We start from the raw sequence: 22,394 nt of genomic DNA on the forward strand, positions 1-22,394 counted from the left end.
TTACTACGGAATACTCATCCTCTGACTTGTTCTTGTAACCACAGAATTTATGTAGCTGGTCCGATTAAGTTTCTGATCAATGGTAACACCTCAGGATGTTGATGGTGAGGGATTGGACAATGGTAATGCTATTAAATGTCAAGGGGAGGTGGTTAGACTCTCTTTTTGGAGCTAGTTATTACATAGCACTTGTGTGGCACAAATGTTACTTGCCACGTCAGCCACGCCTGAATTATGTCCAGCCTTGTTACATACGAACATGGACTACCTCATTATCTGAGGCATTATGAATGGAATGGAACACTGCAATCATCAGTGTCAATATCCACTTCTGACCTTATTTTTTTTTATTCATTCACAGGATGTGGGCTTGAATGAATAAAAAAAAAATGGAGTTCAACCTTGAAATAGCTTAAAAAGTCACAGCAGACACAAGTGTTAGGTGTATGTGGGCTATCACAGCTAGATTTTGAATTTCCCAATCTTTGCACTGGTTTGCCCAATTCCACCCCAATTGCACTGAAATTTGAACAGGTGGAAATGAAGATGTTGGAACATAATCAAACACTTATTTTGAATGCAGCAACACAGGCATGACAGTCCTAATAGCAAAAACAGTGGCCTGGAGTTTCCACTCTGTTTTCATTGTTTTAATTTTTAGCACAATTCAGATGATATCAGTGTAACAAGTATGAAAGAAGGAGGAATTTTAAGTGGAAGTTGTGTCCAGTGCAATTTGAGTTTCTGCAATCCTTTGCATTAGCTTTCAAAGCATTGCACTAGAAACAAACCTCACCTACAAAACTGACCACACCTTCAGAATGAGTTAATCACTATTGGGAGTTCCTGCTCATTGTGCTCATTCACAGGCCTTGGGGAAGGCTTTAAAATTAAGCTGGAACCTTTGGCTGTAAGGTCGTTTTGAAGGTTTTGATGTTTTTTAATTTACTAAGGTACTGACTACTGTACGCTAATCTAACTAGAGAATATCTCCTTATATTTTTTAAAAAGCCGTTTAAAACTACATTCCTCACATATGGCGGATTGACACTGATTAAAACTGTTTTCCAAAAGCTTTTTTAAAAGTTATGTTTTAAAATGCTGCCCAAGTACACTAGATTGTGGCAAATTTTGCAGTGGTTGATAAGCCAATGTGCTTGAGTGAAAAACTCAATTCACACCCTGGCAGCCTGGCCAATTTTGTGGATGAGATTTGCTTCAAGTGCATTGTTTTTGAAACTAGCGCAAAAGGTTGTGGGAACTCCAGTTAAGAAGAACGCAACTGGTGCTTAAAATGCTGCAATCTTTCGCACTGGTTACATCGATATTAGGTGAACTGCACCATAAAAAACCAGCACAAGTGATTGGACATTTCAGGCCATTGTATTTTGTTACCTCCTCATTCCTTCCCTTACTATCCCCTACATTAACTTGAATCTCATCCATTGTATTGTCTTATCTTGCCATCCTATTCTCTTTCTTTCTGTCCCACCTCACCCTTTGTCATTACAGCCTATCCCCAACCTTATGTGTATGCTCATCGTTTCCTCGTGTTACCACACCAACCCAGTCTGTGTGGTGGTATTTATTCACTGAGCTATTAGGTGATTTTTAAGGGCTAATTTTTCATGCAGTTATTTAAACATCAGCAGTAGGAGTTTGCATATATAGTTCAAAAGTAATCATCTTTATTTCAGCTCTAGAAAGTATATAACAGGCACTCTGCATTGACAGCTGCAGGGAGATACAGGACAAATCAGGGACAATTAAATATGTAAAAGTTAAAAATCTACAACCAAAGGAGTGCAACAAGCCTGTGAACAGCATTCAGTGACAAAATATACATTTTGACAAATTTGCCATGCTCGTTTATCTAAACAAAAGGCTAATTTGGAAACAACTCCCAACAAATATTTTATATAAATTTATAAACGTTCAGTGAGATTGATGGTAAACTTGTTAGAGACAGGAAATATTGATCTTAGAAGTGGGTATCAGCTATGTTAAATCATTGTTTAAACTCAGTATTCTGATGAGACTAAGTTTTACAGATATTCTGAAATTTTCTGAATTGTATCAGCCAGGGCCACATTTAATGCAACTTGACAACATTAAGGAGATAATTTCACCCTAATTTTTGCAACACAGGTAATTAAAATAAGATGGATTTGCATATACAAATCAAAGCAATGATACCCAAAGCAATGATAGTTATAGCCATGAAACTTTTTCTTGTTGCATGTGCACACATTTCACAGAAATGATGCATTACGTCATCACCAGTTTCACAGTTTCTCTAAAATTGAACATAATGAATGGTACCACAGGATGTTTACTGCAACTCGTACATATTAAAAAAAAACCTATTAAATCTTACAGAAGAGACAATTTATACAGAAGCCAGCTAAGAAGGATTGATCTTTGAGGTTTTTCTGTTTTGTGTTTTCTTTTTGAGTTAACGCAGCATTGGACCAAATTTATAAACCTGTTTGGATGCCATGTTTTTAAGGCACTTCAGACAATGCCAAACCTAGTCTAACCTATGGGAGAAATGATCTTTACAATGGTTCAGAAATTTTAGGCCAAAGCCTTCAGCTTTTTCTTGCAGTTCAAAAGCATTGGGTTACATTATAAAATGGGAAACATATCAAGTCAGCTAAAAAGAAAAGGTTAAGTCACACACAAAGTGTCAACACCTAAAACATATCTGCCTATTTACAGTAATATGGAGCTTGTGGTCCAATTAAATAAAAAACATAGATACATTTAAAAAATATAAAGCTGAAAATGTGATAGAGCCTCTTGACCCACAGGGTTTACAAGCGCTTGATTGCTCCTTCGCATGAGATTGTATCTAGAACTTCCTCCTTCAGATGTATTTCATGTGCCCCACTCCCCACAATTCCCTCCATTATTTTCATTTTCAATTTTCAGAATTCACCAGAAATAGAACATGCATGATGATCCTAACACCCTTTTGATGAATTCATTGGTACAGAGAGCAAAGATTGGTCAAAACAAATAGCCCAAAAACACTAAGAAGTTGCAGATTTAATCAGGAGTGCTAGTTGCGCCATTTATAAATATGGAAAGGGGCATTAGGAAAACATGTTCACTGTTTGTATCCACTCCTGCAGGAGTGTGTATTATCAATGAAGTGTTGGCCATTTCTGGGGAAATGTGAAGCATTTCATACCTGCAGCTTAAAGAAATTTTACGCTGGTTTCTAAAATATAATCCAGAGCATATCCAGATGAGATACGATTGTTCTTGTAAAGTATTACATGTCATATTTCCATGTTTTTCTATAGAGTACATTTCCTTAAATGAAGATAGAGCATTAAATTCAAAGCGACAGCTTGTTAGCATTTGATAATGAGGGTGAGAAATGGGTTCTAAAGTACATTTTTAGCCCTAATAACATTATTGGATGCTGATAGTCACCAGCCTTTCTGCTCTTAGTTCAGTTTCTCCTCATTTTCTTCTTTTGTTCCTTCCTTTAGTGGTGACATTCTACAGTGACACAAAGGAACAGGTGAAGGAAGAACTTATGTTGTTATAGCTCCTTTTACAACCTCAGGATGTCCCAAAATACATCATAGCCAATCAAATACTTCTTAAAAAAAAGAATTTCATCACTGTTGTGATGTAGGAAATGCAGCAGTCAATTTGTGCATAACATGGTCCCACAAACAGCAATGAGATAAATGAGCAGATGATTTCTTTCTGTGATGCTTTTGAGAGATAAATATTGGCCAGGATAAAAAAGAAAGTTCAGTACTTTCATACAATCCGTTTAGAAGCTGTGGGTTGGGAAAGAGGTCTGAATTCTATTCAAGGAAATCTAAAAAAGTTAGATTTAAAAAAAAACATATATCTTTGACAGCATTGCTCAGAGCTCTGACTGTGATAACAAATTATTGAACAGTTTCCATGAGCCCATAGTTTTCAGCTAGCATTTAAATCCAGTGGCATGTCAAACAGAAATGATTATTATTCAAATGCATCTTCAGGCAGTATTTGACCTCTAGTATTTCTGCTAGTTTCACATTGCAGTACAGAGAAACATATTCACTGTTTACAAGGTATAGGAGACTATTTTAATATTAATTGGTGAGGCAGGCAGCTAATTTGGGGCTGGGTAGGGAACAAATCCTGATAGCATCAGCAGTTGTGCTTTGTGTATATAAATACATGATGCCACATTTAAATATATTCCTGAAATCAAAAAGTAATATTCAGACTAATAATGAATAAAGTGACTTGACATGAAAAGTGGTTGACCAGTAGTTTTACTGGTCCTTTAAGAGGGTGCGTACAACACTGGCTTGTCGCACACAGGGACGTGTGCACTTGCACTGAAGAATGGGAACATCCCAAGTTCAATTCTATTGCAACTAACATAGTCCCATGAATAAAAATCCCCCGAATAAATACCTACGTTTGTCTTATTTTAATTAGAAAAAATCTAAATTTAGAATAACTTTACTGGTTTCAAACGACCCATTTTTACCTTTTGAGTATTAACTGGTCTCCGGAGCAAAGCACTAGTCACTTCAGTGAAGGAAAAGCCTTACATGTATGCTAATAAAACAAGTTGCTCTAGGACCACCATCTAAGTTGCTATTTTTTTTGATTCAAACCTAAAGTGTTTTTTTTAAAGGAACACCATTGCAATTCTCTAACGGCATAGCTCCTAATGCCACCATCATGAGTGTAGCAGGTATCAGTCAAGGCATCATGGTGACCCAGAGCACTGATCCTCCTTCTCGTTTCTTTTCCATTGACTGGCAGTCTCTTTTTTTCCCCCTTTTACCAAGATGCTGTCCTAGGCAAGGCAGAAGCAAGTCTGAAGGAACAGATTTAGAAATCTGCATCCCATCCGGAGTTATCGTCAGGAGGCGGGTCATCATTGTCTTCGGGGAAACTGTCAAAGTTGCTCGTGTCTGTTGGAGACGTGACCTGCAGAAGGAAACATCATGACATTTTTTAATTGGTGACTCAAGATGGTGAGTTATTTCCCGCTTCTCTCATTACCAAATGGAGGTTCGCAAAGCTGCATCATTATGTTATTCTTCAACAAAGACTACCTATATTTATCCAGCGCCTTTCAAGACCTCAGGATGTGCCCAAAACACTTTACAGTCAAGAAAGTATTTTTGAAGTGTAGTCAATACTGTAATGTGAGAAATGTGACAGCTAATTTTTAAAAATTCTTTCATGGGATGTGGGTGTCATGGGAAAGGCCCATCCCTAATTGCCCTTGAGAAGGTGTGGGTGAGTCACCTTCTTGAACTGCTGCAGTCCATGTGGCGTAATTACACCCACAGTGCTGTTAGGGAGGGAGCTTCAAGATTTTGACCCAGTGACTGTGAAGAAACGGTGATATAGTTCCAGGCCAAGGTGGTGTGTGGCTTGGAGGGGAACTTGCAGGTGGTGGTGTTTCCAAACATCTGCTGCCCTTGTCTTACTAAATGGTAGAGATTGTGGGTTTGGAAGGTGCTGTCGAAGGAGCTTTGGTGAGTTGTTGCAGTGCATCTTGTAGATGGTACACACTGCTGACACTGTGCATCGATAGTGGATGGGGTGCCGATCAAGCGGGCTGCTTTGTACTGCATAGTATCGAGTTTCTGGAGTATTGTGGGAGCTGCACTCATTCAGGCAAGGGGAGAGAATTCCATCACACTCCTGACTTGTGCCTTGTAGATGGTGGACAGGCTTCGAGGAGTCAAGTGTTACTCTCCACAGAATTCCCAGCCTCTGACCTGCTCTTGTAGTCACAGTATTTATATGGCTGGTCTCATTCAGTTTCTGGGCAATGGTAACCCCATGCTGTTTATACTGAGATATTCACCGATGGAATGCCATTGAATGTCAAGAGGATATGGTTAGATTCTCTCCTGTTGGATATGGTCATTGCCTGTCACTTGTGTGGTGCAAATGTTACTTGCCACTTATCAACCCAAGCTGGAATGTTGACCAGGTCTTGTTACATTTGGACATGGACTGCTTCAGTATCTGAGGAGTTGTGAATGGTGCTGAACATTGTGCAATCATCAGCGAACATCCCCACTTCTAACCTTATGATGGAGGGAAGGTCATTGATGAAGCAGCTGAAGATGGTTGGGCCAAGGACACTATCCTGAGGAACTTCTGCAGTGATGTCCTGCAACTAAGATGATTGACCTCCATCTTCCTTTGCGCTAGGCATGACTCCAATCAGTGGAGAGTTTTCCCCGATTCCCATTGACGTCAGTTTTGTTAGGGCTGCTTGATATCATACACAGATCTTGCCTTGATGTCAAGTGCAGTCACTCTCAACTCACCTCTTAGGTTCAGCTCTTTTATCCATGCTTGGACCAAGGTTGTAAGGAGGTCAGGAGCTTAGTTGTCCTGGCAGAGCCCAAACTGAGCATCGGTGAACAGGTTATTGCTGTCTAAGTGCCACTTGATAGCACTGTTGATGACTCTTTCTATCACTTTCCTAATGATCAAGAGTAGGCTGATGGGGTGGTAAGTGGCCAGGTTGGATTTATCCTGTTTTTTGTGTACAGGATATACCTGGGCAATTTTCCACATTGTCCAGTAGATGCCAGTGTTGTAGCTGTACTGGAACAGCTTGGCTAGGAGTGCGGCAAGTTCTGGAGCAAAAGTATTATTGCCTAGGTTTTCTCAGGGCCCATAGCTTTTATAGTATCCATCGCAAAGAACGCTCCCACAACGAGCAATGTGATAATCTGTTTTAGCAACGTTGTTTAGGACGCTGTGAATAATTACCCTCTTCTATGAAATAGTGCTATGAGGTCTTTTATAGCCACCCCAGGCATTATGGAGTAGATTTTACAAGCTGGTACTCCTGACGTGGAGCATCCTACAGCAGGATTATGAATCAAGCAGTTGTAAGGGGAATTTGTTGTGTTCCACAGGATTTTCTCATCGTTGGCCCAGAACTTCCATTCCCTGGGGGGTTGTACACTGGAGGGACCCCAAAAGTGCCCTGTGGACCCCCCAGAAGTCCCCAAGCAAGTACTGCACAGGAATTGCCTGGAAAGTTCAAACTCCTGATAGGCAATTATCCTGCACTTGGAACCCTCTGAAACTCTGATTTAAATTGGTGACTTCAGATGGTTCTGACTCTCTTAGCAGAATAGTTACCTAGGAAAGGTTAGAAGGATTAAAGCCACTTCTAACTTCTGGGTCACTATGGTACTGACCCCCCACCCCCGAATACCCTCCCGACCCACCAACTATGCCCCACCCCCACCCTGACCCCCTCTCCCCACACCCCCAATTACCCTCCCGAACGCCCAACTAAGGCCCCACACCCCGAACATCCTCTCGATCCCCTGACTACCTCCCATCATCCGGATTACCCGTGCAACTACCCCATCCACTGCCCTGATTACCCTTCAGATCAGCCCGCCACTCCCACTCCTCCTGACCACCCTGATCCCACTCCCCCGACCACCCTGACCCTACACATTCAGCTACTCAAAATGGCTGGGACCTTTAAAGTTACCGCTTCACGGCAGCTAGTGCCGTAAAGAGGGGGGCGTGGCTTCGCTTCCCTCGACGCTGCTCCGGAAACTCCGGAATTGCTGCACTGCGCAGTTCTCACCTGGCTCAGGATGGAGGGCCGGGTGAGAAATGAGCAGCTCCCGACCTGGGTAAGTAAAACAGAGCGTAGTGGCAACTGACCATGACTGCCACTCCACAGGAGCTCTGGGCCATTGTGTTAATGGGTGAGGATCAGGTTGGGCACGCTAACCTCTGCGTGTTCAAATTCCTGATGTGCGGTCCCAATGCGCAAAGCTTCTGTTTGGGAAACCTACTCGCGGAGCTGAAAAATTTGTGCTGCCAAGCTTAGCCAATGAATGTTACCATATTCTCATGATGCTCCATTTTAAAGGGTTTGTAGCCCATATAAAACGAGCAAGACAACACTACTCTTAAAGTAGACAGGGGTCAGAAGAGTGCGTCTGGAATGCGCTGCCTGAGAGTGTGGTGGAGGCAGGTTCAATCGATGCATTTGGGAAGGAATTAGGTTATTATCTGAAAAGGAAGAACATGCAGGGGCAGAATTTTGCCCTTGGCATGCGGGGTCAGTGGGGCTGGACAGGGGGCAGTCGAGAAGCTAACCGCCACCCACAATCGGCAGCGCTCCGCGGTTTTAAGCGGGCGGGCCAATTAAGGTCCGCCCAGCATGATACGCGGCTTGGGAATGAGGGCGAAGGGGCAGGCGGGGGCATGATGCTCATCGAGTCCAATGGCGACCCGGCGGCCAATTCAAATGCGGCCTTGGCAGCCCCTGGAAGGCTGCCACCGAAGGATGTGGAGGTCCTGTGCATGGATACCACAGCGGGTGGACATGGCAGGCAGGAGGACAGGCCGGTGGGGCAGTCGGCCCTGCGTTTCTCAGATGAATGCCTTGCTGCCCTCCTGGAGGAGGTGGCAGCCAGGAGAGAAACACGTCCCCAGGGACGGGAGGAGGGGGCCTCCCCACCTCACCAAAAAGGCCTGGGAGGAGGTGGCATCCAGGGTCAGCAGCCACGACGTGGTGAGGCGCACATGGGTCCAGTGCCAGAAGCACTTTAACCATCTCCTGCGATCAGGAAGGGTGAGTACCATGTTGGCAGGGTCACTTTTTACGAGCTGCCCATCCCCCTGTGGACCTCAGAGGTGTTAGAGTGTGAGTAGCAAATGTCAATGAGGCAGGATCTGGCTAAGGGGGTGAGCCCTGGCTGCTTGGACTGAGTGCTTTGTGGCTCCAGGGTCACGAATGAGCTGAGCCCTGCGAGGTGCTCCTCAGGTGGGGTTGGCCAGGCTGCAATGGCGCTGCAGGTTAAGAGTGGACTAATCAATGCTCCTCTGTCCTTTCAGGAGAAAACATCCCATATCAATGTCCCCCCCACCCCCACACCTCCTCATCCTCATGCGGTACGAGCAGGAGGCCCTGGAGCTGGAGAGGCGCCATGCACCTCGGCCAAGCGGCTGCAGTGAGGTTGGGGTGCCAGAGGAAGGTAAGAGTGCAGGGCACTGAGGTGAGAATGTCAGCTATTGTGACCATTCCAGTGTAGTCTGTATATTGATGTGAGCCTCGAACCTGGAATCCCCATAGATAATCGAAAGACAAGGGCACCATGATGCATATCTCTGTCTCATCAGGGTGCCCGGCATGCATAGTGAGAGTTTCATGACTTAAACTAATGACATGTCCTTCTTCTCCCTTTTAGGTTCACCAGCAGCCCCTCGCTGTGAGGAGCATGAAGTCCCACCCCTGACCCCTGAGGACCGCCATACTCACCACGCACCAGCGTCACACTCTTTCTATCAAGCAGGCACCAGCGCAGATACCAGCATCTCGGTGGGCATAACATCGCCGTGTAGTCTATCATGCACATTGGTGAGGGCACTTCACACTCACTTGAGGTGCCGGTGGAGGCAGAGAGTGCCCAGGACACCGGCAGTTGGAGGACTGCTGGGGACCAGGAACATGCTCAGTTGGTGGCTGATGATGAGCCTCTGGAGTCATCCCTGAGGCAGCAGATGCTGGAAGTCCAGCAGGGTGTGTGGGAGGATCTGGCGGAGATACATGAGGGAATGCGTGCCATGGTGTCCGTTGTAGAGGAGTCCCCGTGGACCAAAAGCACAGCTTTGATCTTCATGGCTGAGTGCAATGCCTCCTCCATGGGGAGAGTGGCGACTCTCATGGAGAGGCTGCTCCAGGAACTCAATCAGGGGTTCTTGGGGATGCACATGGACCTGCAAGCCCTCACACTGGCAATGACCTCAGCTGGTCAGTGTCAATGTGGGAGATGGATTGGGCACGCAGTATCCCAGCTAGGTGCCCATCCATCAAGGGTGAGCAGGGAGGTCCAGAGCAACCTGACATTGGCGCACGAGCTGCCTGTCGTCTCTTCGGGCTCCTCTCAGGGCGCTCCGGATGACAACAGCAGCTCCTCTGCCAGTGACCGTGGCATCTGATGAGGCTGCAGCAACTGGGGAGATGCCAGCCATGGAACTGGCCACCCCTCCCAGGCCGGGTCAGCATAGGCTCCACAGGCCAGAGGATGCCCGCCAAGGTCATCGAGGCCAACAGGACAGCAGAGTGATCAGGCTGTCTCCAATGCCGGTGCTAGCGAGGGGGAAGCACTTAGACGTAGCACCCGCAAGCGAAAAACTTAAAGCACCTTAAGCACAACATAGGTGATATTTGGTTCCCCCAGTTTTCTTTTCCTTTTTTTAATAGTGTGATGGAAAACACCAGTTAATGTTGAATTCTGCAATGTTTCACATTCACAAGTAAATAAGATGTTATTTTGTGCAACTGGCCTTTGTATGCTTCATTTGTTCTGTAGGTGCACGGTACGTTATTATGTAATGATGGATGTGTGTCTCCTGAAACTTTATTGCACAGGCACATAGTGTATGTTGCTGATCAAGGAAATGGTCCTGTCAGGGATTGAGTATGGAGCCTGCAGCCTTGGCATGCGGTGGTGATTCTTATTTGGTAGCCTAGCTGAAGGAGCGTTGGATCAAAGCATCCTGGGTGTCCCTGACTCCCTGGAGGTTACCCAAGTCAGCGTCTATGCCCTCAGTGTTCTCCTCACCATGCTCGTCCTCAGACTCACTACTCAACTCATCATCTGTTGCCTGTGCAGCTGCGTCAAGATCTTCTTCCTCCACTGGGTCCCTCCTTGCCAGTGCCAGATTGTGGAGAGCACAGCATGCAACCACTAACACACGATCTGGGGAGTATTGGACTGCGCCCCCTGAACGGTCCAGGCATCGGACGCACATCTTGAGAAGACCGATGGTTCTCTCTACCGCCGCCCTTGTGGAGGTATGGCTCCTGTTGTACCACTGCTCCATCTCTGTTCTTGGGTGGCAGAGAGACGTCATGAGCTACCTTTTCAAGGGATAGCCCATGTCACCCAGCAGCCATTCATCTAGTCGGGCTGGAGCACTAAAGAGCCCCGGCACCTGGGATTGTCTGAGGATGTAGGCGTTGTGGGAGCCGACTTGCACAGACTTGTAGAATCTGCATCCTGTGACCACACACTATCTGCACGTTCATGGAGTGGAATCCCTTCCTGTTGACAAAGGCACCGGGCTCACCTGCTGGCGCCTTGATGGCCACATGTGTACAGTCTATAGCACCCTGGACGCGGGGGAAGCCAGCAATGGCCGTGAAGCCTCTGGCTTGCTCTGCCTGGCTGGCCACATCTGTATGGTAATGAATGAAAGTCAATGCACGCCTGAACATAGCGTTGTAGACAGTTGATTGGGAGACTCCAAACAGATCCCCCACTGAGCCCTGGAAAGAGCTGGAGGCATAGAAATTTAGGGTCACCGTGACCATCAGTGCCACTGGCATGGGGTGTCCACCCACACAGTCAGAGCTGATCTCAGGGCTGATCCTCTGACAGGTGGAGGTCACTGTCTCCCTTGACAGTCGTAGCCTCCATCGGCATTGCACCTCAGACATATTGAGGTAGCTGCATTGCCGACTGTAAACCCTGGCAGCAGGATAGTGGTGTCTTCTGCAGCCCCTTCCGCCTTGGCCTCTTGTGCCTGCACCTCTCCTCCCACAGGTGGCCCCCCCTGGAAGCTGAATTGAGACACCTGGCCGCCTCCCCCTTCTGGCCCTCTCTTCCTCCTTAGAGGAGGTGCCTCCAGCGGAGAGCACAATCCCTGTTACCAGGGTAAGGAAAGGCTGTCTGATACCCGAAAGGCCCCACGTGGTGTGAATCCTCTGGGGGCCTGGAAAACAACAGCTGAGCCCTGGACTGAAGCCTCTAAATTCTCTGAATGCAGCTCTGAAATGAGATGCAGCTGTCCTGTTCACAGAAGCAAGCAGCAGCAAGTGATATCCTGCACTCCTCACTAATCACTTTGACAAGGCCACTGACCCCTCTTATCCCGCCCGTGGATGAGGTTTTGCTAATTGTGGCCTGCCCGCCTGCCCGTTTTGCCCGTGCGATGGTCTAAAAATCGCACGGGCTACGTAAACCCGGAGACAATTGATCTCTCAAGGGCCTTAACTGGCCAGTTAATTAATGGCGGGCGCGTCTCCTTCTCCATCACATGCCTGCCTAGCAAAATATCACGACTTCAACACGCTCAGCCAACTTCAACGAGCTGTATTTAATGCTCAAGCAGGTCGGGCACGTGCCTGCCCACAGAGCTAAAAATTCTGACCCAGGGCTACCGGGATGAAGGTAAGTGAATTGCTCCTTCAGAGAGCCAGCACAGGCATAATGGCACAAATGGCCTCCCTCTGTGCTGTAACCATTCTGTGATTCTGTAATAAGAGCATGTTGAAATTTCATCCTCCACTCTCACCAACTTCAGTCATGTTTGGGATTATATCAATGCAACCCTATAGTTCAGCGTCAGCCTTGGTTCATTTGAGGACTCTCACCTCTGAGTCAGGAGGTTGTGGTTTCACGCCCAGTCCAAAGACTTGAGCCCATACTATTGGCTGCAGTGTAGTTCTAAGGGAGTGCTGCACTGTTTGAGGAGCCATTTTTTGGATGAGCCTTTAAACTGTCTGCTCACTCACCTGGATCTAGAAGATCCCATGGCACCATTTCAAAGAAGATCAAGGAAGTTTATGCAGTGTCCTGTCCCAAATTTATACCACCAGCCGACACTGCTTTAAAAAAAATATTTTGTGGGATCTTGCTGTGCCATTACCTGTTTTGCTTCTCCACATTACAACAGTGATTACACTTCAAAAGTACTTTATTAGCTGTGGAATTTTAACTCAAAAAACAGGCAGGTTTGGGTCAGAGGGGTGGGGGTTTAAAGTGCTAAAAGTCTGAAACCAAAACCCTAGCCACCTTCAACCCCCCCACTTCCAGTTTTAATGGAGGTTGGATGATGGGTGGACCAGCAAACTGTTCCCAGGGGATGGGTTGGCACTTTAAATATTATACTGAGGCTATGTGTCTCATTTGTATTCACTCTTTGTAATTTAACTGTGGACAGCTGGGTTTTGTGTGCCTCTAGGGAACGTGTGCTAGCTAAGCCTAAGTGAGGAATTGCTGGATCAGGAGGTAAGTGCTTTTCCACCTGTCAGCTAAATTCAGCATGCCTGCCTGATCAAACCACCTCCCCACCCCATGATCAGCCATTGCCAGACCCTTCCAATCCCCTCCTGCCTACAGGCCTCTGTCCTCTGACCTCCCCACCTCATTAAGGCTTCCAATTCTTTCCCCTCCCCAACCTCCTCTCCCTGAGACCTTCAACCTCCCCCATCAGGCTTTCGATCTTACCCCAAGGCCTTAGGATTTCCCCCAGAGGCTTCCAATCACTGCACTCAGCAGACAATGGGACCTGACTCCCTAGTACTGGACCTGCTCCCCCACCCCAACTCCCCCGCCTCTAGCCCACTGGCATCCCAAATCGGGCACCCCTAATCAGCCACCCCCTCCCGTCCTACCCAATCAGAGACCCCCCCCACCTCCCTGGTCGGTGCCTGGTCTTGCAGCCTGCTCCCTGCCCAACTGGAAGCTAAGCCTATCAATCAGCTCTACCACGTCCTCCTACCCTTCCCCCGCCAACCCTGGGTGAGTCAGGTCACTTACAATCCTCCACAAAATCATGGATACAGTTGAAAATTCACACCAACATGTTAACATTTTGCGGTTTAAAAAAATTATATCAGCTAAGGAACTGTTTCTAAAGGCCGATGATAAAGGTGATAATGGCTTTAAACTGGCGTTCAGAAATGGGGACCCAGTAGTATCTGTAAAGTGAGAGTGCTGGCTCACGATGTGTCTGTGTAGGTTTCATCTGAAAACTGGAAGATAGGTAAAACCTTTACCGAAAACAAAGATGTGGAAGAAGATAATTTTTTGCAGCACGAGAAACACTAAGGGCTATCCCAGAGAAGGGTGGATGCTCAAAGGTGTTTTCCCTCTGAAAAGCTGGAAACAAAAAGATCATCTCAATAAAAACCCATACAAAATGAAAGAGCATGAGAACACGGCGGTAGAAAAGCTTGGAAAGAGGTAAAGAAGAACACGGGACAGAACTGCATAGGTCGGAAATAAGATGAGAAATGACATTACAGACTGCCAGCATCAGAACCGAGGTGAGATGGATTAAAGCCCACAGATACAGACCCCATCCCCCAGCTGAACGAGCAATAGATCTAACCTGGAATGTCAACCCCTCCCCCATCCTGCAGGGAACTTTGAACACCTTCTGCACCACCATTTCTCAAAACAAGGAAGTGAGCTGAGGTTTGAATTTTATATATTTTTTTGTAGATGTATCATAGAATAAAATCTGATATTGTACGTGAAATGTCCAATTACAAGTTTACCTCCTCCCTTCTCACTGTCTAAGGCCCCGAACAGGCCTTCCAGCATTTAAAGGTACTTCTTTCAGTTTAGTATACGGTACTCACTGCTCACAATGTGGTCTCCTCCACACCGAGAAGGCCAAATGCAGATTGAGTGACCACTTTGCTGACCACGTTTGTTCAATCTGGAGGTGTGACCCTGAGCTTCCGGTCGCACTCCTAGGTCTGACAAAGAGCCAATGATTTGAAATGTTAACTCTGTTTCTCTCTCCACAGATGCTGACAGGCCTGCTGAGTATTTTCAACATCTGCAGTGTTTTGCTCTTGCTTTGACTTTAATTAGGTCCTGGCCTCAAATATAAGGAGAGAAAGAAACAGCTTGGCTTTGTGGAACACCTTATCATTGTCTGGCAGGGTGTCTCAAATCACTTCACATCCAATTAGTTATTGTTGTTAGATGGATAAATATAGCAGTCATGTTCTCACACACAGAAAAATAGATGAACAAAGAGCTAATCAATTTTTGGTTGAGGGGGGGAATGTTGGATAGATCACTGAGAGAACTCTTGATTGATATTCTTGAAATAGTGCCATGCAAGTGAACGATCAGAAGGAACCTCAGCTGAGTATGTCAACCTAAGGACAGAACCACTAGATACACACAGCACTGAAGCATCAGTCCAAGCAGTGTATTTATGTTCAGGCATGGGACTTGACAGGCTGACCTTCTAACTCGGAGATGAGAGTGCTACCAAATCAGCCAAGTGGAAAGCTACAAATTTGGCTCTACAAATGCTAGTCAGCTTTGGAGAATGTTAACTGAGAAAGGGCCTTAATCATGATTATTAGATGGGAGTAATGGCCAGCAACTTCAGATTATTTCTCAGAAAACTGTCATCACAATCAGTAATTCTCTGCAAAGTACTTGCTGTCAATGGAGAGAAAAATCCCCTGATTTTTTAAACCAAACAAAGCTGACATGGTGGAGTGATTTAATGAGAGTGACCTAACCTTGGGGTTGAGTCTTCTGCTCTTTACTTATGTGTTTGTTGGTTACACCTGAACCCCTCATTTAGAAACACCCTCAAAGTCATGCCACCATAGCTACTACCTGCCAAATAACAGCTTAGAACTCTGGAGGATCCCATTTAATAAAATGTTTAACAGTAACATTTAGAGGTATCACAGGTATGGTGAACAATTCCACAAGGAGACCTTGGTTGTATACTTACACTAGATACGATTGGAGGTGTTAAAGTGCCTTTCCTTAATCCTTCCCAGTTAAAACCTTCAAACCACCTGGAAAAAAGAAACAAATGTCCTTTGTTGTAAATTTGCTAAAAAATATAAATATTTTCCATTTTACACAAAACAATGGTACTTAGAGTTTCTAAAGCAGGCACACTGCAAATCAACAGATGGTCTGTGTGTGTTCTCTGTATCTAAGACCTGGTCCTTTGAGATCTTAAAGTGCAAAGGGGGGCCAGGCATAGTCACCTATATGTTTCAAGTTAATTTTCACTGAGATTTTCAAATGACAGAACTCAATCCATCAGTTTTTTTCAAGAACTCAAGCCCATCCTCTCACACAGAGCTGGCTGGCACTGTTGTGTCCCATTTCTATCATGAGTAAATGCAACAACTCTAGTATCGAGTGTTCAATATTATATATACACTTGTTCTCATGCATTCACACTCACACTCCTGTGATATAACTCTCGGGTAAACAGGGATGTACATCTTTGACTTTTCTAAAACATGAATTTATTTCCTCATTTCTAGTCTTTCAAAATACATGAAACCTGATGTGTTTATTGTGTGTGATAAAATGAATAGTGACCATTCAGCTCTGAAGAAGAGCCATATGGGCTCGAAACGTTAACTCTGCCTTTCTCTCCACAGATGCTGTCAGACCTGCTGGGTTTTTCCAGCACTTTCTGTTTTTGTTTCAGTGACCATTCATATTGTGGCAACAAAGAAAACAATTCAGAAGGAAGCAGCAGAAGGGGGTCATTAGACAGGTTTTCCTCTTGATAATTCAATATCAGGCAATCACATGATTTAATTACATAAAGTGGATGAAATGGTATCATGTATTTGCCAAGTTTTTGACATGAGAGTGGCGGAAATTGGAGACTCAGGGCGGGATTTTCCACACCCTCCCACCGACGGGATCATCCGGTCCTACCGCAAGTCTTTGGACTTCTGGCTGGGACGCCGCCTCGTCTGCAGCAGGTCCTGCCCATGGCGGGGCCGGAAAATCCCTGCCTCAGTACCTGGCACAACACGGAAGGACTTTGGGGATTGGTGCTTTCATATATTAAGAAAATTTGTATATGCGACAATCAGCTGCATGAAATTTTCTGATGAGAAGTAGGTTTGCCTATATGGATGACAGAAAGTGTGACATGGATAGGAAATTCAGTTGATAAATGTTACATTGAATAATCAAGTATAAATAGAGTATAAAGAAGTATAAAGTATAATAGAGTGTAAAACAGCAGATTTTTCTTAAAACAACTAGTGCATAATTTGTGTATTAGAGCCCCAGTGTTCATTTAAAATAGATACCTATCCCAGCAGTTGTCACTGAATGGCGCTGCAGCAAACGCAATGCCCATTGGGCACAGGTTTTGAAGGAGAAGTTCACCTTAAATTAAAAATCATGGACACTCCCTGTCCTCTGCTCACCTGGGCATCAGTGCCCTCTCTATGCTTTGCCATGCCTGGTGCAAAAATGCTGTGGAAATGCCTGACACACACACACAGGGCAGCGGGAATCTCTTCATTGGCTGTTGGTATCTCAGTACTCCTGGCATGTGATGAGAGATGTGCTGGAAATGCCAGCAAGTTATGGAGCAGAGCTGATCTTGCATTATCTGGCAAGGGGAGGCGATGGCGTAGTGGTATTGTCGCTGGACTAATAGTCCAGAGACCCAGGGTAATGCTCTGCGGACCTGGGTTTGAATCCTGTCATAGCAGATGGTGAAATTTGAATTCAATAAAAAATCTGGAAGTAAGTCTAATGATGACCATGAAACCATTGTCGATTTTTGTAAAAACCCATTTTGTTCACTAACGTTCTTTAGGGAAGGAAATTTGCCATCCTTACCTGGTCTGTCCTACATGTGACTCCAGACCCACACCAATGTGACTGACTCTTAAATTCCCTCTGAAATGGCCTAGCAAGCCACTCAGTTGTAACAAACTGCTACAAAGTCACAAAAAAGGAATGAAACCGGACGGAACACCCGGCACTGACCTAAGCACCGAAAATGACAACGGCAATCTCAGCCATGTCGACACTGCAAAGTCCTCCTTACTAATATCTGGGGGTTAGTCTTACAGTCTGTCTCACAGACTAGTCAAGCAACAGCCTGACATAGTCATCCTCACGGAATCATACCTTACAGATAATGTCCCAGACACCACCATCCACTGTGCTGCCACCTCTGCTGGGTTTGTCCTGTCCCACCGGCAGGACAGTCCCAGTAGAGGTGGTGGCACAGTGGTATACAGTCAGGAGGGAGTTGCCCTGGGAGTCCTCAACATCGACTCTGGACCCCATGAAGTCTCATGGCATCAGGTCAGACATGAACAAGGAAACCTCCTGCTGATTTCCACGTACTACCCTCCCTTAGCTGATGAATCGGTGCTCCTTCATGTTGAGCACCACTTGGAGGAAGCACTGAGGGTGACAAGGATGCACAATGTTCTCTGGGTGGTCAACTTCAATGTCCCATCACCAAGAGTGGCTTGGCAGCACCACTACTAACTGAGCTGGCCAAGTCCTAAATGACATAGCTGCTAGACTGGAGCAGGCGGTGAGGGAACCAACAAGAGGAAAAAACATACTTGACCTCATCCTCACCAACCTGCCGCAGATGCATCGGTCCATGACAGTATCAGCAGGAGTGACCACAGCATAGTTGTTGTGGAGACGAAGTCCCGCCTTTACATTAAGGATACCCTCCATCGTGTTGTGTGGCACTACCACCATGCTAAATGGGATACATTTCAAACAGATCTAGCAACTCAAGACTGGGCATCCATGAGGTGCTGTGGGCCATCAGCAGCAGCAGAATTGAACACAATCTGTAACCTCATGGCCTGGCATATCCCCCACTCTACCATTACCATCAAGCCAGGGGATCAACCCTGGTTCACTGAAGAGTGCAGGAGGGCATGCAAGGAGCAGCACCAGGCATACCTGAAAATGAGGTGTCAACCTGGTGAAGGTATAAGACAATACTACTTGTGTGCCAAACAGCATAAGCAGCAAGTGCTAGGCAGAGCTAAGGGACCCCACAACTAACAGATCAGATCAAAGCTCTGCAGTTCTGCCACATCCATTCATGAATGGTGGTGGACATTAAACAACTCACTGGAGGAGGAGGCTCCACAAATATCCTTATCTTCAATGATGGAGGAGTCCAGCACATCAGTGCAAAAGATATGGCTGAAGCATTTGCTACAATCTTCAGCCAGAAGTGCTGAGTGGATGATCCATCTCGACCTCCTCTGGAAGTCCCCAGCATCACAGATGTCAGTCTTCAGCCAATTCGATTCACTCCACGTGATATCAAGAAACGGCTGAAGGCACTGGATACTGCAAAGGCTATGAGCCCTGACAACATTCCGCCAATAGTACTGAAGACTTGTGCTCCAGAACTTGCTGCGCCCCTAGACAAGCTGTTCCAACGTTGGCATCTACCCGGCTACGTGGAAAATTGCCCAGGTATGTCTTGTACAGAAACAACAGGACAAATCCAACTGGGCCAATTATCGCCCGATCAGTCTGCTCCATCATCAGTAAAATAATGGAAGGGGCCATCAACAGTGCTATCAAGCAGCACTTGCTTAGCAATAACCTGCTCACTGAAGCCCAGTTTGCGTTCCGCCAGGGCCACTCAGCTCCTGACCTCATTACAGCCTTGGTTCAAACATGGACAAAAGAGTTGAACTCAAGAGGTGAAGTGAGAGTGACTGCCCTTGACATCAAGGCAGCATTTGGCCGAGTGTGGCATCAAGGAGCCCTAGCAAAAATGGAGTCAATGGGAATCAGGGGGAAAACACTCTGCTGGTTGGAGTCATACCTAGCACAAAGGAAGTTGGTTGTGATTGTTGGAGGTCAGTCATCTCAGCTCCAGGACATCACTGCAGGAGTTCCTCAGGGTAGTGTCCTTGGCCCAACCATCTTCAGCTGCTTCATCAATGACCTTCGTTCCATCGTAAGGTCAGAAGTTGGGATGTTCGCTGATGATTGCACAATGCTCAGCACCATTTTCGACTCCTCAGATACTGAAGCAGCCCATGTCCAAATGCAGCAAGACCTGGGCAATATCCAGGCTTGGGCTGACAAGTGGCAAGTAACATTCGTGCCACACAAGTGTCAGGCAAAGACCATCTCCAACAAGAGAGACTCCAACCATTGCCCCTTGATGTTCAATGGCTCATTACTGAATCCCCCACTATCAACATCCTGGGGGTTACCATTGACCAGAAGCTGAACTGGCCGAGCCATATAAATACTGTGGCTACAAGAGCAGGTCAGAGGCTAGGAATCGTGCAACAAGTAACTCACCCCCTGACTCCCCAAAGTCTGTCCAGCATCTACAAGGCACAAGTCAGGAGTGTGATGGAATACTCTCCACTTGCCTGGATGAGTGCAGCTCCCATAACACTCAAGAAGCTTGACACCATCCAGGACATAGCAGCCCGCTTGATTGGCACCACGTCCACAAACATACACTCCTTCCACTACCGTCACACAGTAGCAGCAGTGTGTACCATCTACAAGATGCACTGCAGGAATTCACCAAGGCTCCTGAGACAACACCCTCCAAACCCACGACCACTGCCATCTAGAAGGACAATGGCAGCAGATAGATGTGAACACCACCACCTGGAAATTCCCCTCCAAGTCACTCATCACCCTGAGTTAGAGATGTATCGCCATTCCTTTACTGTCACTGGGTCAAAATCCTGGAACTCCTTTCCTAACAGTACTGTGGGTGCCTACACCACATGGACTGCAGCGGTTCAAGAAGGCAGATCAGCACCACCTTCTCAAGGGCAACTAGGGCTGGGCAATAAATGCTGGCATAGCCAACGATGCCCACATCCCATGAATGAATAAAAAAAAAATCTGGCACAGCCAAAGCAGGCAGCTCCTGCGATGAGAATCCAGAATGATGTTCATCCAAAAATCGGAATGGGCATATTTCCAATGACAACTTTTTTTAACCAAGCTTTGTCCCAGTGCTGTCTGACTTATTCAAGATGATAATCAGTTCTAATGATTTTCAATCAGTGCTAGACCTCAGCCATCAATCAATGGCTTTTAATGTTTTTAACTAGCATCAGTAATTTAATGTGCATGTTCATGAAGACTCAGTTGATAACTTTGATAAGTGTTGCTTATCAAGGGAGGAAACCCTTAAAATCAAACCTAGCACTTTTTCAACAACTGCCCATGCAGAATGGCAATTTGAAGAAACAGGGTTAAAGTAAACAATCCACTCACTAAGTGAATGCACAAAATTATTAGATTACAACATACAATTAATGGGTGCACTAGCTCTGATACATAGGCAGAAATTTTAGCTCGGCAGGCAGGCTCATGCCCAACCGGCTCTAGCGTGAAATGACGCGCGTTGGCCGAACATGCTGACGTCAACGCGCAGTTGCGCGATAGTTCGGTCACCACGCGGGTGTTGGAGCCTGCAGCGTGCCCACTGACAATCAGAAGGCCTGTTAAGGCCATTAAGTAATCAATTAACGTAAATTTTGCACTGCCTGTCCAACCTAACGGTTGGTGGGCAGGCGAAAAGGCCAAGCGGCCTTTGTATTTTTTTTAGAAACCTCATCCATGGGCGGGATGAGGTTTTCAAAAGCAAATACAAATAAAATAAAAGTTTTAAAATTGATTTAGAAACATGTCCCTGCTCATGTGACAGAGTCACATGAGGAGACATGTTTCATTACGTTTTCATTTTTTAAATTATTATTTTTCATATCTCTTCATCTCCCAAGGCAGCTCTGTGCCTCAGGGAGATTGTGAAGCGTGCACTCACACAAAGGTCACACTCGCCCGGCTCGCCATCTTCCTCCCCCTCCCCCACACAGGCAGCGCTCAACACTGCTGCTCACGTATCACACTGGGCCGCCAGCATGAAATCACGGTCCGGCGCCAATCACGGGCGACTTCCCAACTGCCCCCCGCCGAGCTCGCCCGCCAAGGGCAAATTCTGCTCATACCCCAATATATTATAAATAAAAAGGAGTCTCTTTGTTACAATACACTTAGGTAGTTTAGGCAGTAGGTTGCTTTAAGTCTAACACAATATTGCACAAAGATGCCATTAAGGAAAGACTCACTTGTGTTTTTGAATGTCTTTAACTCCATTTTTCAAGTTCCCAAGTCTTTCTGATGGATTGTCCCTGATAAGAGAGCAGAGAATGTTTTTGAATAATTGAATCCCTCTTCAATACTTTGACCTTTTCTTACAGTCGTGTTTTGACTTAAACCCCGGAACAAATTAAAGTGACAGGAGGGGAGGGAAGAACTCTCTTCTAAATGTCACACAGGCAATTGGTCAAAGAGATTTACGACTCTGACCAGTCCAGCTGATTGAATTTTTTCACACCCTCGCCATGGCCAATTCTGGCGGAAACTCACCTGCATAGTTTCTTGATGAGGTTAGCAGCATTTTTGGTGATCTTCTTTGGAAATTCAATCATGTCGATCCCACGAAGTATGATGTTGTATGTTTTCATAGGATCGGGACCTGAGAAGGGTGGGCTTTATAAAATGAAGAGGCAATACAGAATTAGAAATCATTTCACACAATGACTAGGAAACCGAGCATTTTTCCCCAAGCAATAAACATAGGCCTGGCCTTTTAGCTGCACTGTTAAATGAATTTCCATGCTTCTTTCCATCTTTATGTTTGATTTTCTTCTACATGAAGCCTGTTCCTTGCCATCAAAGAAGGAAAATCTTTCCCCGTCCTCGTGAGAAATAATTTGCAATTACATAAACCACTTCACATCCTCTGGGTCTTCCAATTATTTTTGA

At 45.8% G+C, this 22,394-nt stretch overlaps 1 protein-coding gene across 3 annotated transcripts in view; it reads right to left on the reverse strand.

Moving 5' to 3' along the window:
* Positions 1 to 1,666: 1,666 nt before the first annotated feature.
* prkg1b (protein kinase cGMP-dependent 1b) overlaps positions 1,667 to 22,394 on the reverse strand; it is an 855,320-nt gene continuing 834,592 nt past the window's right edge. For all 3 annotated transcript variants that reach the window (XM_078565944.1, XM_078565943.1, XM_078565942.1), the window contains 4 exons: positions 21,996 to 22,118; positions 21,695 to 21,757; positions 15,547 to 15,613; positions 1,667 to 4,962 (listed from right to left, as the gene is read on the reverse strand). In XM_078565944.1, the coding sequence (XP_078422070.1) occupies positions 4,864 to 4,962; positions 15,547 to 15,613; positions 21,695 to 21,757; positions 21,996 to 22,118 (352 nt within the window). In that variant the 3' untranslated portion in view covers positions 1,667 to 4,863. The remainder of the gene's footprint in view (positions 4,963 to 15,546; positions 15,614 to 21,694; positions 21,758 to 21,995; positions 22,119 to 22,394) is intronic.

The sequence above is a fragment of the Cetorhinus maximus genome, chromosome 20 (assembly GCF_964194155.1).
Source record: "Cetorhinus maximus chromosome 20, sCetMax3.hap1.1, whole genome shotgun sequence".
NCBI lineage: Eukaryota > Metazoa > Chordata > Chondrichthyes > Lamniformes > Cetorhinidae > Cetorhinus > Cetorhinus maximus.